This window comes from Lissotriton helveticus, chromosome 8 (genome assembly GCF_964261635.1).
Source record: "Lissotriton helveticus chromosome 8, aLisHel1.1, whole genome shotgun sequence".
Lineage (NCBI taxonomy): Eukaryota > Metazoa > Chordata > Amphibia > Caudata > Salamandridae > Lissotriton > Lissotriton helveticus.
Window position 1 is genome coordinate 949468105 of NC_136069.1, and position 18109 is coordinate 949486213.

Here is an 18109-nt window from a genome sequence, read left to right on the forward strand (position 1 = left end):
TCAAAGCCAAACGTTCACTACTGTGGCTGCCTGCAGCTTTAGTGTGCTTGCTATTGTTCGTGTGGTGAACTTCCTGCCTTTCTAAGAGGAGAATACTTTGTTTGTTTCTTTCTCTTCCCTGAAGAAAATCTAAGACCAGAAATGGTCATTCCGTTTCATCAACAGGAAGCTGGCTGTAAAAGCTTGCAAAGGGGCTCTTAGTTTCCCACTCTTTCCAACGTACTGCAGAATCCACATACTGACGGGGATGTCTCGGCGAGTCAAACGCTGGCCTCTGAGAGGTGGTCATCTGCAGGTCAAGAGTTCGAATCCTGGCAGGGACCCACTCGCCCGCCATCCTTCCCAGGATGGAAAATAGACTACCATCGAACTGAGTAATAATAACACACATGATAACTACTGCACTTCAAAGCAATGGAAAAGTAGAATGAATCTCTATATATTTACCCCCTTGTGGGGAAATCACTTTCGGCCTGATTCACACACCCGAACTTTCAAAATCGGAAATGTACTCCTGTGAGTTTCTTCCTTTGTTTGGAGACGTTTTGGAGAATCACCAACAATCCCAGGAGTAGCCTTGAAAACTTTCAACTGTTGTAGATTTCTGGGGTACTCCCACTTCTCAAAATGCTCAACTGTGTCATGCCGTGATATGCATATGTTTAGATCACTTTTCCTACCTCCTCAACAAAGAAATGATCTTTCTCTTTGATGAAACCTCTTCCCCCACACTGTCATTCAATGTGGAGGTGTCCACTCCACTTTTCCACTATGGGAAAAGGAAGGACAAATAACTCCTAACATTCATGGGCGTCGTGTTACATGCTATTCCATGTTGGAAAATAACCCGCAAAATGTTTGTGAAATCTGGCAAACGTTTGTGGCTCTTTACCGCAGTTTTCTGGGTTATAGCGCCGACATCACACACTTTCCTGCCTTTTGCCCTAAACTTATACTAGTGGAAAATTAACCATACCATCAGATTGTCTGCTGTTTTTATCTTGTTTCTCTTTGTCTTGTTACTCTAGGCAACCCATTGCTCTTCTCTAGCCTAATTTCGACCCCTTTCTTTTCACTTTCTCTATTCCTCCCTACGATCTACCCTCTCACTCCATTCGTCTACATTTTTCTCACTGCTTTTATTTACACACTCTCATGTTGCCATCTTCCATCTCCCCGCCTTTATCACACATTCCCTTCCATTGTATCTTTCTCCCCAACCCTCTTCCCATGTTTCCACTTTTATTTCCTTATTTCTCTCCTCCCTCTGATTTCCCCCTCTCCAATCTTCATCTGTCTTCCCTATTTCTCTTCCTCCATATCTCCTTTCCACCACCCTCATGTCTACTTCCCTCTGTGACCTCTTCGATTCTATTCCTCTAACCCCCATACCATTCCCTCCACATGTGCAATTTTCCCTTTCACTATTACCGCCTCCCTAACCCTCTTCCACTTTCACTTCCGCAACTCCAGTCTTCTTTTCTTCCCCACTCCACATGCTCCCCTTCTCATTTAACTCTACACTCTCTCATCCCTCTTACCCACCAACCCCATATCCGTATTTTTCATCCCTCAAACTTCACCCCTTTCTCCCTGGCCCTACATTTTGTACTTTCTCTCCTTGCACACTATGGCCCTCTCTCCCTCCCTCTCCCGCGCTCTCGCTCCCTCTCTCTCTCTCTCGCACGCACCCCCCCCCCCCACCTGGCCTGCCCGGGTTTGGAACGATGCCGCCGCTTGGCTGGTGGATTCCCCTTTGAAACTGGGGCCCGGATTACGGGCCACACTTACCACATCTCCTTTTATCAGAGGATAAAACAAAGCCGCACTCAGGGAGGGGCCGCCCCATACCTTGCCAATCACTTTGAACAGTTAAAGGGGGCAGATGAGAGCGCCGAGTAAGGACAGGGCAGTTGGATTAAAAAAAAGGTATGTGTTGGACCTAAACAATTTGTGCTGTTTGATGTAATGTGACCAATGGATTGACATGTCAAATGAAATGAGCACTGTTAATAAAAAGAGTTTTTAAAAAAAATTGTGCTGGGTCTAGGAAGGTGGGTGGTTTTTTGTCAATGTCTAGACCCCGGGAAGACAATATAGAACAAGCATTTGCAATGCAATAGGTCTTGCATTTATACGAGTTTAAACTATTGGCATTGTAAATGACAATGCGTTTTATTTATGTTTCAAAAACGAAAACATAAATAAAAGGCATTGTCATTTACAATGCCAATAGCTCAAACTCACGTAAATGCGAGACCTATTGCATTGCAAATGCTTGTTTCCTCTGGGCCTGAGAAAGTTACTTGAATCTCCCTTGGGTTTGCCTTGGAGTTAGAAAATCAGTCTTTAGTTTCCTGTGTTAGTTAGCCAATCATTTCCTGCACATTTTCCCATCCTGTAACATTGCTAAAACCAGCATCTTTACTTTTAGGTAAGGTAGCCCTGCTCTGTTCTGGACCCTTTGCAGTTATGGTGACCCCTTCAGCTGGTGTTGCATCTGCTATAGCCAAAATAGAGAATTGGTTTTCTACCTGTACTGCTGGATGTATGGCTCCTGGGATAGCTCACTTAGTTGCGGCCTCTTGCACACTATCTACATACTCATAGACATACTTTAATCCTGACTGAGACTCTATCTACCTCCACCTGCCCCTTGGATTCTTCCGGTATCCTTCAAGTCAATCTCTACTTTGAAACAAGCATTTACAATGCAATACGTCTCGCAGTTACGAGAGTTTCAGCTATTGGCATTGTAAATAATAATGCCTTTTATTTATGTTTTTAAAACGAAAACAAAAATAAAAGGCATTGTTGCTTGCAAAGTCAATAGCTTAAACTTTGCATAAATGCGAGACCTATTGCATTGCAAATGCTTGTTTGGCTCTGGTGGCGACAAGGCGGCCTGTCACACATGCAAATGAAGTGTTTGCGGTCAATAGGCAATATTAGACAATCATATCTGAAGTGTGATCAGAGACATATGCTAATGCTATTTTTCCCTGAGCGGCTGCAGCATTTCTTTATAAAAATACATTTTTGCCCCGACACAGCTGGTTTAACATCATGTACATGGTCCGGCCAAAATGTTAGTGCCCTTTAACAGCACATCTTGAATACTGTTACATTGGGTAATAGTAAAACCGGTTATTTACAGTGTGAAAAGACAGTAGTGTGATAAATTAAAGCACATTATTAGGCGGATAAATGGTGGAGAATTAGAGTTGTTAAACATAGCGCCCCAAATACCACAGATTAATTTGTGCTAATTAACAGAACACCCTGATCACTAGGGTACAATCTGCTGTTTAGCCATCTTCCCGGGTAAATAAGGTTTTATGTGATGCATTTCACAAACAGGCCAGATAAACAACTCATTGCTTCTGTGGTATTTAACATGACACAGACAGCTAATTGTAAATCTACACTATTTGAAAGGGCATCCGGAAGAATGTAGTAATACTTAGCTGACTGTCCGGATACATAGTGCAGAACATGGACTATTTGACAGTACATCCGGAAGATTAAAGCACAGACGCTACTATTTTAAGGGATCATTGGGTGGTAGGATCAGTCATGTTATGTGGATTTTAAGCGCTTCGTTTGACCCCGGCATTATGGTGCTATAGGAATTACTGGCACAAGTTGCCTTCAGCCTAGTTTTCCCTACAGCTTTGTGCCTTAGCTCGCTTGTTACCTTGATAGACCCACCTCCCTTTCTCTGTATACTTAACTGCAATGTACTGATAGGGATGGGGATTGTACATTATTTTAAAAATGTGCTTTACTCAAACCACCTAACACGTGGAGTTTGACCAGACACTCGCGGTGCAGATACACACTACGGCAGGTGTCGAATGTAGAGACAGTCTTCTGTACAGTAATACTTTACATAGAACCGATGTTCAGCTGCCAAGGTTTGCCCAATTTACTAGCTGGCAAAGCGCTCAACATTAAATATCAAATAAATAGGGTGAAAACGGGGGGATGTTACCCTCTTCATCCCTAAAGGGATGTTCTCGCTTAGTAACACGATTGTGAGGACTCCGCGCTGAGAAGTGGCTGAAAGGCTACATGCTGGCACTTGGCGCAAGTGTACTGGAACAAAATATACGTAAAACATATGCAGACTGGGTTTCGAGCATTCACGGAGTGTGTCAGACGTCTGGGTGCAGTGCAATCTCACATGGAGCACACACAGCATGCGTGCATGCGCAGCAGAGAACTGTGTACGAACAGGCACGCAATGGGCCTAGGGTGAGATCAAACCGCATATAGAGACAGCATGCACGGACGGCGGGTGCAAACAACACACTGAGATCACCCTATATACTACCCGGGCAATACATGCAGTATGTCTACAGATAACTCACACTACAAAACATCATGCTTGTGGTATGGAGACAGAGCAGACGGTGCATAAACACACAGGAGGCTGCACATACAGCATTCACAGAAGACGCACCATACAGCGTGCATAAGGTATACCCACATAGCAGATGGCGATGTGAATGCACACTTAAACTGCACCTACAACAGTAAATGAAATCCTTTAGAGAATTATAGGTCTCGCCAAGGCGTGCAGCGTATGCGCTGCATTGCTAGGCGAGACCTCAGAAGACCTTAGGGATGGCATAACTCTGGTACATTTAACCTCTGGGGGACTTATTCTCTCCTTTGAGGCGGGTGCAGCTTTTGAGAAGGCTTTATTTTGGGGTTTCTTAGCATTTCACATGTTTCCCCTTCGCTTAACTTGTTTAACAAACTGCTGGCCACCACTTTCCTTACTTACAATCACAAAATGTGAGTTTAAAGACCTTAGCGTATAACGGTTGCAAGCACCTTCACCCAATTTCACTTGCTCCTTATTTCTATCTTTGCAACACAAACAGATGATGGACAAAATGTTGAACATTGTCAAACATTCACCCGAGTCACAGATCTGGGTTTAATCCATCATTATTTTGCTCACCACGCCACCCCAGTTCAGACATACCCATATGCAAATCAGTCTTGACCCTGTGCCTCATGGAAATAGTCCATACCGAACTGCCAGGCCACGTCTTCCCTGGACAGAAATCAAGCATCCTAGGACCGGTTTCGGGCTTTCAGCCCTCATCAGCCAGGATAGCTTGACTCCAGTGGCGTGGTGAGCACAGGACCCACGTCTGGGCATACCCTTTCCACTTAGGGTGAAAATGCAACACAAAAAGATGATGGACGGAATGTTGAACATCATCCCCTTTGGTATCACCTTATTTCTATCTTTGGCACTCCCAGAGCTTCTAGATTCATTTTGTAAGGAGGCTAGGTCACCCAAGTCTAAAGCACTCTTGCCCTCTGTCCACTGGATGACTGCATCCATCTGGTCATCCTGGGCTAATAAGGCGTTATTCCACCCTTTTCTTGCTGCCAGCTATGCCCATTTCTCCAGAGTTGTCAGAGGCTTACAACTTGCTCTTTGAAGCTTTTTCACTGCCTCTCCAACTGCGTCTACCTGTGCTGACTCTTCCAATGCTGATACAAAAGGGGGTGGTGACAGTGCCAACTCCACATCGCTGCAGGATGCGCTGCAGCACCCCATGGTACCAAGAGCGCCCTGGCTGCTGTGAACCAGTGCAGTTTCCTCTACACTATCAAAAATCCCCCTAGGTGGGATCAGTGATTCTCCTATCGATCAGCTCGACCCGCAGGATCAGGCTGGGATTCCAACCCTTGCAGTAAGAGATGGGGCTTGTTTGCCTACATTGTGTAACCTGCCACTCACAGAGGTAAGAGCTCCCAGCCTACTGCCTTAGCCAGCCGCCATGTCCCCCGCCATTCTCCACTACTTTCTTCTTAACTTGTCTTTTTTATGTACATTTTCCCTGTTCCAACCTGTCTTCCGTAGAATTTTCTTTTTTAGTAATAAGCTTATGCTTGGATTAGCCTTATTATTTAAGCCCTACATCGTTCACGTAGCAACAAGTAAACAAAGACACAAGTGTTCTTAGGGTTGGACTCAGACAGGTTCCCTAAAGTAAGATGCTGGGAACCTGGCCCTACAAAGCCAGAATTTGAAGATTCTCCACCTGTGACACAGCATGTATCAAGTTATTCTTATCACCACTGCATATTTCTTGGCTATTACATTAGATGACGACTGATATATTATAAACTCTCCATTAATAATTGATACCCTAATATGTTGGGGAAAGCAATGTATTTGTTAATTTCAAGAGTTAATCCAGAAATTAGTAATGTGGTGAGTATTCTTGAATAAGTCCTTGGTAAAAGGGTGGGACATTTACATGTAATCAAGGTCACATTTAAAATCATGGTGATATAGACTAAAATGATTTATAGAGCGTGGGATGATTTGAGGATAAAGTTTTATGTAATGTACAGAATAAAGATATTGCAAATTAGAAAGGTGCCCTTATGAAGTCCTGGAATAACTCAGTAACTTAGGTGTACAGTTTAGGGGTATTTTCTCCATTATATATGGTGCCTTTCTGTTAAATACTTTTTGTCTTTTTTTAATCAACCTGCCATGCTCTCTATTTCTTCAATATTTTCTAGGCCCATTTATTTGTGAGGAAGAAGTTTGTAAACTGCACCTTATTCTGTGAGTTGTTGTCCCCTTTACTCCGATGTAATATTGCATAACATCTGGGTTGTTTTGTTGCTTGCTTGCTTTTGTGATTTTGGACTTTCTTTCCCATCTCTTTTCTTTTCCTGCTGGCCTGCTCCTCATCTAAACATTTTTTCGGTCTCGATTACAGACAGTTGTAGTTGTATGTTGGAATATCTATTGTTTCCAGTTCATAATATTACTCAGACTGGGCTTTAGGTCAGGTCTTTTATCGTGGTTGGATGGCTTTGTTGTCTATCTAAGTTACTTGCTCCTGATTTAATGGCTTTCTCTTCTATTCATGTGCTTGTCCTGCTCAGGGTCATTTTGATCTTAGAGCTGTCTGATGAGTTACACCCTTCTACTGCATACTAGAAGGAACCCTTTGATTATTTCATATTCTGCACTCCTCGGAGTCTCTTTGCTCTCTCATTTGTTTTTCCCATTTTAACCTGCACTCTTTTCACCATTCCACTGCCGGTGTTAACTATCTTTTTTTAAAATTGTTTATTTCAAGACGGCTGCTGGGCTGGTCACTTCCTTTTACTTGCACTTTTTTTACATTTCAGTTTACACTCTAACTTAACCGCCCACCAAGTTAGAACAGTAAAATAAATGTCTGTCATGCTTCACAACGCACATGTATATAAATGCAGGTGCCACAACCCAAATGTGTGAACTTATCCCAACACACACTTGGCGCACGTGTGCACACCATACCTGCCAAATCACACTTTGCCACAGTGTAATACACGATATCGTCTCCCATCACCCGGTCACCACCTGAGGAGCAGATATCACACTGAGGTAGGGAAAACGAGCTGAAACCCACTGCAAATAGTGGTTTCTCTGCTCGCTTGCGTGAGTCTTTGAACTGCCGACGTCCATTAACAGGTGTGAAAACACCCAGGGCCAAACTGGCCGCTGCGGGCACCGGGCCAGGGGCGGCTCTAGGCTCATGGTGGCCCTGGTCAGGGAGCGTAGGTAGGGGTCCCCGGAAGAGGGGGTCTGGGCGGGGCGGAGCGCGGAGGCCAGTGAAGAGGGGGGGTGGGGTCAGGGTGTTTGGAAGTGGAACAGAGCCAGAGGCCGCCAAATCCCTGCCAGGGGCCACCACGCAAATATGCATCCATCCTCAGAGGATTATTATAGTAAGGACATATATTGGTGTGGTGGACCCTGAGGTTTCGTGGCCCTGTGCAGGTGCACAGCTTTCACATGCCAAAGGCCGCCCCTGACTGGGAAATTCCCCTGTGCGCCGCAAGGGGGGGCCATTTTTGTTACAGGGCCGTTTTTGCAGCATAACTGCAAAATCGGCCCTGTAACAAAATCGGCTGAAAACTGGCCCCGGCAAACAGCTCGGTCGCACCCCCAAAGGCCCCCCCTTACCCCCGGGGGGCCGCCGAGCTCTTTGCCATGGCCGGTATTCGTTCCCAGTCCGGCCATGAAAACACCCAAGGACACGAAATCAGGCTCTGCAAGATTTTTGGCTTTTTTGGGGAGGAGGGGGGTTGGGGCAGCTGTGGTTCAAAAGTGCCTCCCAGGTACTTCTCGGCACGAGGCCCAGCCCCTCCTCACACTGTGAGATTGTTCTTCAAGTTGGCAGGTATGCCGCACTCATTATAACAAACATGCATGTGCGGCCTGACACAACATGAGCAGCCATCTTTGAATTGGCTTTCGTTAGGAGAAACCCCACATCATTAATGCTCACCATGCATGCAGGTTGCATTCGACCCAAGCGTATGCATTTGATTGGCAACAATCATAGTCACAAACAACATGGTTGTTTTCAGGTGAGACTAATGGCTTTGTAAATGTTTGTTTAATTGCTTATGGATCGTGCTGTGTTTTTTATTTTGTGCAACACTGGGGCTAAGTGATAGTGTACTGTGAGTGGGTACCTTCTTTTCCACAAACAACGCAAGGAAAGGTTAAATGCAGTGTCTCTGCCCGAAATTACATAAAAGTGTGCTTTGCTATTCACCAGTTTCCTCTAATGTTGTCTTGATAAAGGCAGCTTTGGATGGGAGCTTGGAGACGTCACTGGAGCATATGTATAAGCCCCTATCGCCACCACAACGTCACTTTCAATGACGTTGTAGTGGCATAGGGACTGCGCCTTATAACGTGGCTTAGGGCCATATGTATCAACAAACTATTTTGCTATTTCTAAATAGCGATTTTTAAGGAATCGCTATTTAGGAATTGCAAAATGGTATGTATGAAGAAAATCGCTATATTTTAGCGATTCCTTAATCTTCCTTATTTGCGAATTCGCAATCGAGGAATAATTTCCAATGCATTCCTATGGGCCAGGAGGCCCATAGGAATGATTGTGATATAATTCTCAAATTGCTAATTCGCAATTTTCTAATCGCAATTTGAGAATTTTTTCAAGGCTGCAGGGGTGTCTCAAAGACACCCTGCTGCACACCTGAAATGTACATGTGTGTGCATATGGCGCACATACATGCCCTATGGGCATGTGTGTGCATCACATGCCACATTAAAAAATGCCACATTGTGCATTTTTTGAAGAATTCGCAAGTTACCATCAACTACAAGTTGGTGGTAATTTGCGAATTCTTAACCATAATTCGCAAGCCAAAAATGGTACATACATAGCTTTTAAGGAATCGCAAAATTGCGATTACTTAAATGCTATTGCAAAATAGGGAATCGCAAATATTTGCTATTCCTTATTTTGCCGATATTACATACATACCAAAACATGCAAAAAGGCCGTTTGCGATTCGCAAAGGCCGAAATTCTGCTAATTTCGGCCTTTGCGATTCAAAAACGGCTTGATACATATGGCCCTAAATGCTGCCTTCTACATAAGGCCCCCTTTCACGCAATGGTTAGCATGAAAGGAGTGGGTGCTGTGGTGGGCGTTCCACGGCAATATCCATTCATTTTGATGCTGCCCACATGGAAAAAGGAAATGAAATGGTTTGTGTATGTGCCGGAAGGTGTCCCTTCCTGTACATAAGCAATCTTTTTTTTTTAATGCATGAAGCAGCACACATGAAAGTGACAGAATGGCATTTTAAGATTGTTTAAGTGCAGGAAGGAACACCTTCCTACACATAAACAATCCTCCCCTTCATGCAGGCACCTATAGTGCAAGGGTGCCTACATTGGCGCTAAGTTGCTAAACTTAGCGCCATCGCAGGGGGAAAGGCAAGGCTGCAGAACATTCTTGTACATATGGTGCAGCCTTGTGTTTCAGATGTGGCGGAGCGCAGTGTTAAGCCAAGGAGCCTAACGCCTCCTTCCATCACTTTCTTGTACATATCCCCCAGTATTTCTACAGGATTGGAGGTATAACTGCATTTCGAGACTTAGGGATATCGGAGCTGTTCCTGGGTGGTGTACCCTGCACAATTATGGGAATACACTGAAACACACATAAGGATGCTTCTTTCAAAGATAGCAGTAGATGCTATTCCAGGGTGGCAGTCGGTAGGGAAACCCCACATTTCTGATCAGGATTTACGGTAAGGGTGTTTACCTGAGGAAAACAACACTTTCCACTTGGACAGCTAAATAATAGTATAATATGCAAATGTACTGATATATCACATTAGCAAATGCAGTGTTTCCGGCCTGATTGAAGTTCTGTATTTAAGTACCATCGGAAATCTCTGACTAGTGCAGATTTTTTGGGCGCGTTTAAGATTTTTGTTCACACCAATAGAGTTTGAAGTTTTCTTCAAATGTTGGAGTCCTCCTAGAGAAGCACATTTCCGACTTTCTAACTGATCCTTTGTTAATTGTATTTTAAGACCCTATATGTAGCATATGGGATAATGTACCCCTTTAAGTGCATGATAAAAATAATGCACGTCAGCGAGGAGTCTCACGATCTTCACTGAGAGGTTTGAGACCGAAGACTAGCAGCCTGATTCATCAAGCCGAAATCGGCTCGCAAAGGGCCAGATTCTGAGAATCTGGCCCTTTGCGAGCGCTATTTTTGCATTTGGGATTCATCATCCCAAATGCAAAAATCGGTAATAGAGATTTCGCTATTTTGCGAGGAATTACATTTAAGGAATCTCTATTTGAGATTCCTTAAATGCAATTCATCATCCATTTAAAAATTGCGAATTTGCAATTTCGGCCCGCTATTTACCGCGAGGTCAAACCTCGTGGTAAATAGCGAAAACTTAGAAAAATGCTTTTAAAAGCATTTTTCTAAGTTGCATGTTGCACACACACATGTCCTTTGGACATGTGTGTGCGCAACACCTGTTTCAATTTGCATTTAAGGGGTGCTACAGGGTGTCCTTTGGACACCCCTGGCACCCTTTAAATCGCTATCTTATTTGCGATTAGCTAATTGCTAATCGCAAATAAGGAATACTCCCCATTCATTCCTATGGGCCTTTTGGCCCATAGGAATGAATGGGGAGTTATTCCTTATTTGCGATTAGCAATTTGCTAATCGCAAATAAGGAATGTGTAGGAATCGCATTTCTTCATGCAATTTCTACATGAATCCCGTTTTGCAAGTCCTTAATAGCGATTCCTTATGAATCGCTATTGGGGGCTCGCAAAACGGGAGAATGATGAATCAGGCTGTAAATGCCTTTGTAAGTACCAGGAAACTCCAGGTAAGTTGCAATATCCTTATAATAAGCCTAGCTTGAAGTACGTTATCCTAAATAATGACCACAATTTAGCACGGGCATGCAGCCTCTCAACCATAAGAACTTGTGACACGATCCTGCTTTGTCATGTGAGAGCAAATGGTTTCTCTGTGTTGCACAGTGGCCTCTTACAATGCATGCACACCATACACAGGTTCTCTCCTGCCACAGATGAGGTCACAGACGGGGCAAGGGGTAGCGTGAGATCAGCATATGCTGCCATATGACTACTTGCTTGTAAGTTATTACAAGTGGGTTCTAACATCAGAACGCATCTGTAATAAGAACTTAGGGCCACATGCATCATTGTAGGAATTTGCGATTCCTAAATTGCGAAAATTAAGGAATCGCAATTTAGGAATTGCAAAATCCTATGAATCAAGAAATTGCAAAAGTTTTTGCGATTCCTTAATTTTCTTTATTTGTGATTCCTTAATTGCGAATCGCAATTAAGGAAGCGCATTACATTGATTGCTATGGGCCTAGAGGCCCATAGGAATCAATGGAAAGGCATTCTCATTTTGCGAATTCGCAATTAAGGAATCGCAAAATGAGAATGCAATTTCAAGGGTGCAGAGGGGGTCCAAAGGACCCCCCCTGCACCCCTGAAATGTCACGTAAGTATATTTTACTCACACACATGTCCCAAGGGCATGTGTGTGTGTAAAATATAAGTTTCAAAAATGCACTTTTGTGCATTTTTAAAACTTTTCGCAAATTACCATGAAGGTTTACTTCATGGTAATTTTCCCCTTCCTAATTGCGAATTCGCAATTAAATCATGCATAGCATTTAAGAAATCGCAAAATTTGCGATTTCTTAAATGCTATAGCAATTTAAGAAATCGCAAAAAATTGCGATTTCTTAAATTGCGAAAAAGGCAAAAAAATTATGCATCCCAAAAATGGTTTTTGCATTCGCAAACGGCCGAATTTTGCGATTCGCACCGTTTGCGAATGCAAAAACCAATGATGCATGTGCCCCATAATGCCCACATTGTAATAGGAAAAACGAATTACTTCGAAATATAAAGTATTAATTACAGGATACCAATGGAATATTGCATGTTTCAACATATATTATTTATATTCCTGTTATACGTTAAAAAGATTGTAGGTATGCCAGCACTCAATGCTATTTTGCAATGCAAAGCGAAATGCAAATATAATGCAACCACAATAGTAATAACAATGCATGTAATTCTTATAACGTAATGCATTACATTATTATACCATAAACACTTTCAGACCAATACAATGTTAATAAATTGTAGGGACGGTATAAAAAACCTAGAACTTTCACTTTGACTGTCAGTCTTGCTGCTTAAAAAGTAGGTCACATATCCACCATAGCATGCCCACATCTTACCTCCTACTAATAAATACGTGTTTGGGAATAGATTTTTGGCCTGCATGAGGGCCCTCGCATGGCCAGAATGGAAGAGGTCAAATATTCCATCTGCATACACTCTGACAGGTCGATCCACTGTAAAACGTTAAAATAAAAGTGTAAGAATGCATTACACAGTAAATCACTACTGCATTAAGTTTTCGGGGTAAAATCTGGTAGAAACTATATCTAGCAGCAGATTCCTTACGCTAGACCCAGACGTCAGACTGGTACGGAAAATTTTTCGTGAGCAGTACTCCTACGTGCAGGTAGGTGGCATCGAATTGGCTCTGCGTCCGTCGTTGGAGTCGTCCACGCCAGAAGTGACATTGCGGTACCTACATAGGCACACCCAGGATAACGTCAGTTTCTTTTAAAGACTTTCCACACCTGAAGCGCAGAGCCATGCCATGAAGAACACTAACCACTAGTGTTTCAAAAATAGGGCCCTGCAAAAAGGTTAACCCTATCCTTAGAAATCCGTTCACAGAGCCGGGAGGATGGGTGGGTAGTAAAGGAATCTGCTGGCCATATAGTCTCTACCAGATAATGCGTTATCGAAGGTAAGTAACGTGTTCATCTCATAGAGAATTCTAGCCACAGATTCCTTAACTAAGAACAGAACCAAAGCAGTACCATCCCCTCAGGAGTGTCTGCAAAAACATTTCAAATGAGAAGGTCCTGCCGGACCGTACGGGCAAAGGGCTCATCCCTGCAGACCTGACTGCCCAGACAATAATGTTTGTTGGACCAGAACTCCACGTGCTAGCGCAGTGGCACTGGCGTAATGAAAATTGAGGGGGCCTCCCTGCACGGTATGTAGAGGGGCCCCCTCCGAGCTCAATCAGGAGCTTTCCGGCCAGAGTGCAGTGCCGAGGGGGCCCCTTGGAGCTTGAGGCCCTCCCGCATCGCGGGGGCTGCAGGGGCCTGTGTTACGCCCCTGCGCAGTGGTGGCCGCTTTAGCTCTGGTGGAATGAGCATGCAAACCCTCAAGAGGTTGCTTCTTGGCCAGTGTGTAGCAGAGTTTGATGCAGAGCACCACCCATCTGGAGATGGTCTGCTTCTGCACTGCCCGACCTTTCTTCATACGAACATACCCCATGAAGAGTTGGTCGTCAACCCGGAACTCTTTTGTGCAGTCACGCTCTTTTTTGCGTGCAGATGGTGGAGTCGCTCCTCTTCCTTAGAGGGATGTGAAGGAGGTAAAAAGGAAGGGAAGGTGATGGAAGGGTCCACATGAAAAGGAGTGACCAGTTTGGCAGAAAGGAAGCCCTGTGCAAAGCATTACTTTGTCAGGATAGACTGAGAAGTAAGGTGGCATAGATGATAAGGCCTGCAGCTTACTTATTCTGCCAGCAGATGTAATTGCCACAAGAAAGGCTATTTTCGAGGGGAGAAGCCTGAAGTAACAATTATGCAGAGGCTCGAAAGGAGTGCATATCAAAAAAGTTAAAACCAGATTAAGGTCCCACTGAGACATAATGAATGGTGAAGGAGGGAAGAGATGAGTAAGACCCTTGAGGAACCTATGTACAATAGGGGAGTTGAACAAAGAAGGTTGTTCAGGCAACTGCAAGAAGGCAGAAATGGCAGAGAGAAAGCCCTTAGCAGTGCCCAGAGCAGAGTCATGCTGGGCATGAGACAAGGCAAAAAGCAGAACCTCAGAAAGAGGGGCACAAAAGAGATCAACAGATTTTTCAGCACACAATGCCACACATTTCTTCCAACGGTAGACATACACCATATTGGTAGAGGGAGGCCTGGCTGCGGAGTAAAGGTTACAGACTTAGGGAGAAAGGTCAAAAGCTGTCAACTGTCGCCACTCATTCTCCACTCATGAAGGCGGAGAGTTGACAAGTTTGGGTAGAAAACCCTCCTCTGCTGATCGGAGGTTCGATGGCCATGCTCAGTAGCTCAGGATATTAGACGCTCCATGCCCAGTCAAAAGCCACAAGGATGAATTGGGCCGGTTCGTTGTTGATCTTCTTGAGAACTCTGGGAAGTAGTGGTATGGGCGGAAAGCCCTGAGCTCCACTCGAGAAGAAAAGTGTCTCGGAACGAGTGCCGCCTTGGAAACCAGTGTGCAATACTGCTGACATTGCACGTTCTCGGCAGTGGCAAACAGTTCTAACCAAGGCTCTCTCCACTAATGAAAGAGGATGTGCACCACTTCTGGATGCTGACATCATGCGTGATCTGCTAGGCATCTTTGGCTGAGATTGTCCACCATGGGGTTCAGAGAACCTGCCAGATGTTGAACTACCGGAGATATGCCCTGGCGTTCCAGCCATGTCCAGATATGCAGGGCTTCTTGACAAAGGGTCCAAGACCCCACCTGTACTGTTTGTTGCAGTACCACATGGCGGTGGTGTTGTCCATGATCACTTGTACCAGCCTTCCCATGATGGAGGGAAGAAAGGCTTTCAATGTCAGTCGGATCACACGATGCTCCAGCATGCTGATGTGGAGTCTGGATTCCAGAGTCCTCCGATCTACACATCTCCCAGATGGCCGTCCCATCCCAGGAGTGACACATCTGTCAGTACTGTGAGATAGGGTTGGGGAAGGGAGAGGGGTCTGCCTCTGACCCAACCACGGTTCATTAGCCACCACTGCAGATTGTTCACAGTTCCGTCAAAGAACTAGACCAGGTCAGAGAGATTTCTCTGATGCTGTGCCCACAGGAACTTCAGGTCCCACTGCAGAGCCGGCATATGCCATCTGGCATGTGTCGCCAGCAAGATGAAGAAGGACATGAGGCCCAGCAGCCTCAGAGTCAGTCTCACCAAAACCCAGGATAGAGGCTGAAATATCGGTATCATAGTCTGAATATCCTGGACTCATTGCTCGGAAGGATAAGCTTGAAACTGCACTGTGTCCCGAACAGCTCCTACAAAAGAGAACGTCTGAAAAGGAGTCAGGTGCGACTTCATCACATTGATAGTGAACCTCAGGGAGTGCAGGAGGTCTGCCATAGTGTGGATTTGGGAGACCCCAGCCTGAGACGAGCCTGCCTTCAACAGCCAGTCATCGAGCTAGAGGAAGACAGGCAACCCAGATCTCCGCAGATGAGCTGCAACACCAGCCATCAACTTGGTAAACAACCCAAGGGGCGATGGTAATGTCAAAAGGGAGAATGTTGAACTGAAAATGCTTGTGGCCTACCGAAAACAGCAGACACCACCGAGGGCCAGGCAGGATGGGTATGTGAAAACAGGCATCCTGCAAGTCCAATGCTACCATCAAGTCTCCAGGGTCCAGGGCAGACAAGACCTGAGCCAACATGAGCATTTTGAATATCTCCTTCTTGAAGAAGAGATTGAGGTTTCAGAGATCAGAATAGGAAGAAAACCCTTGTCCTTTTTGGGAACCAGAAAGTAGTGGGAATAACAATCACAGCCTTCTTCTTGCACCGGAAACCTCTCTATGGCCTCCTTGGCCAAGAGAGCCGTGACCTCCTTGCGGAAAAGGGATTGATGATTCCCCATCAGTCGATCGTGAGATGGTGGCATGGGGAGTAGTCACGAAGTGGCAGGGGGAGCCCCTTTAGACGATCTGCTAAGCCCACCTGTCCAATGTTATGGACAGCCAGCGGGGAGGGTGATAGTGAATCCTGCCGCCGACTAGGTGCCCATGGTGGTAAAGGGGCAGGCTAGGAGGGTTTGGAGGCTGTTGCAGTGGCAGTGGGATCCTACTGATTGGTCCACTAGCCACCTGGCCCATGAGGTCTGTAGGTACCACACCCTCAGCCATGCAGAGGCTTGGGAGCCTGTGCAACCAAGTGACAGGGCTGGAATTGGCATTGCTGGAAACCTCTCCCGAAGCCAAGAAATGAGTGAAAGGCAGATTGGGGTGGATGTGGGAATGCAGAGAGGTCTAAGAACCTGGCTGTAGCACAAGAATCCTTAAAGGGCTCGAGCGCTGAACCTGCCTTGTATCTGAAGAAACAGGGCATATCAATAAGGGAAGGCTGGACATCACCCGAGAAGCGAGTAGTGCTCAGCCAGGAGTGGCACCTATGGGCCACTGTCATGGAAACTGCACTGCTCTGCCTAGCGAGTCGGTTGTGTCAAGTCCACATAGAAAGGTGAACTTTGCTACTTCTCTCCCATCAGCAACAACTGGGGAGTGTACAGCCTGGGCCTCCTCCGGGACCTGTGGCACCACTTGCACAACTGTATCCACAGAGAATGGGAATAACGGCCCAAAGAGCATGCAGTGTTCACGGACCACAATGATAGGTTGACGGAAGAAAACATCTTCTACCCAAATGAGTCCAGCCTCTTGGATTCCCTATCTGGGGAAAGTAGGGTAAGTGACTTGGGAGGTAGAGGCTTGGACCACCAAGCTCTCAGGGACAGGGTGTTGGGTGAGGAAGTGTGGGTCCCGAGGTGCAGGCAATGATGGCGGGCAATTGTCCTATTCACATGAGCAAAACCAAAGGAACGGTGGGCTAAAGAACGGTGATGGATTAAACCCAGATCAGTTGACTGGGGGTGAGTGCTTGTATTGTCAACGCTCCGTCCATCATTTCCTTTGGTTTTTCCCTATTCACATGAGCCCCTGTGTAGGGTATAAACCATGTACTCAAAAGGATGTCAGTGAGGGCGTCATTAAACAGAGTAAGGATCCGAAGCGGAGACCCCTGGGTTACAGCTCCTCCGTCAAGAGATTAGCCTTGACTGCCAACTTGGGCAACTTGGCAACTAAAGTTCCAGGCCATACGCACCACCAGTGTATGAAGCTCCCTCCTCTGTAGCCACGGTAGGGGGTGAAAGCAGACCAGCATCTGGAGAAGTATCCAGGATGCTGGTCTCATCCAGGTCCTCACACCTGTCCATACTCTGTTCATCATAGGACTGATATGTTCTAAAGGGTCCAGGGACCCCTCCCAATCTTCGCCGAGGCCTAGCCGATAAAGATGAAGCTTAGGCTCCGATCTGCAAGGCAAGGCTCCTGGCGGCATTGGAGTCGGTGTCAGTCAATGCCCCTCTGGCTCTGTGTCAGAGTCAGGGATGGCGATGGGGGCAGCGCCGCCAGGGAGCGCCATAAGCGCATTGGATCAGGACTGATGCCAAGGAAGGTCGAGATGACTCAACCAGTGCAGGTCCAAATCCAGGAATGGATCCATGGGGCGCCACAGGGACTAGGGCCAGAGCCACTAGTGCGGTAGCACAGGGGACCCCCTCTGACCCCACGGGGCCTGAAGGAGCATCGTCGGGGTAGGACCACCCAAAAATGAGGCACCTCATAGAACTCTCTTAATTGGGCAGGGGTCGCTCCGGCCTTCGGAAATTCAAGAAGGAGTGGAGTCTGCCCAGAAGCAGGTTCCAGGGAACGGTACATAGAACGCCGAGGCTCCCTCATCTCATCAGCTGCTGGGCGAGGAAAAATCAAAGAACGCTTCGACTTCGTACTCTTCTTCCTATGTCTCCTACCTGAACGTCCTGATGAC

At 45.8% G+C, this 18109-nt stretch overlaps 1 protein-coding gene across 3 annotated transcripts in view; it reads right to left on the reverse strand.

Annotated features, from left to right (window-relative positions):
• The window catches only part of PCYT1B (phosphate cytidylyltransferase 1B, choline), a 715710-nt gene that overhangs the window by 454603 nt on the left and 242998 nt on the right, over positions 1-18109 (reverse strand). For 2 of the 3 annotated variants that reach the window (XM_078657803.1, XM_078657801.1), the window contains exon 3: positions 12634-12750. The exons of the other annotated variant lie outside the window; for it this stretch is intronic. In XM_078657803.1, the coding sequence (XP_078513929.1) occupies positions 12634-12750 (117 nt within the window). The remainder of the gene's footprint in view (positions 1-12633; positions 12751-18109) is intronic. 3 annotated transcript variants of the gene reach the window in all.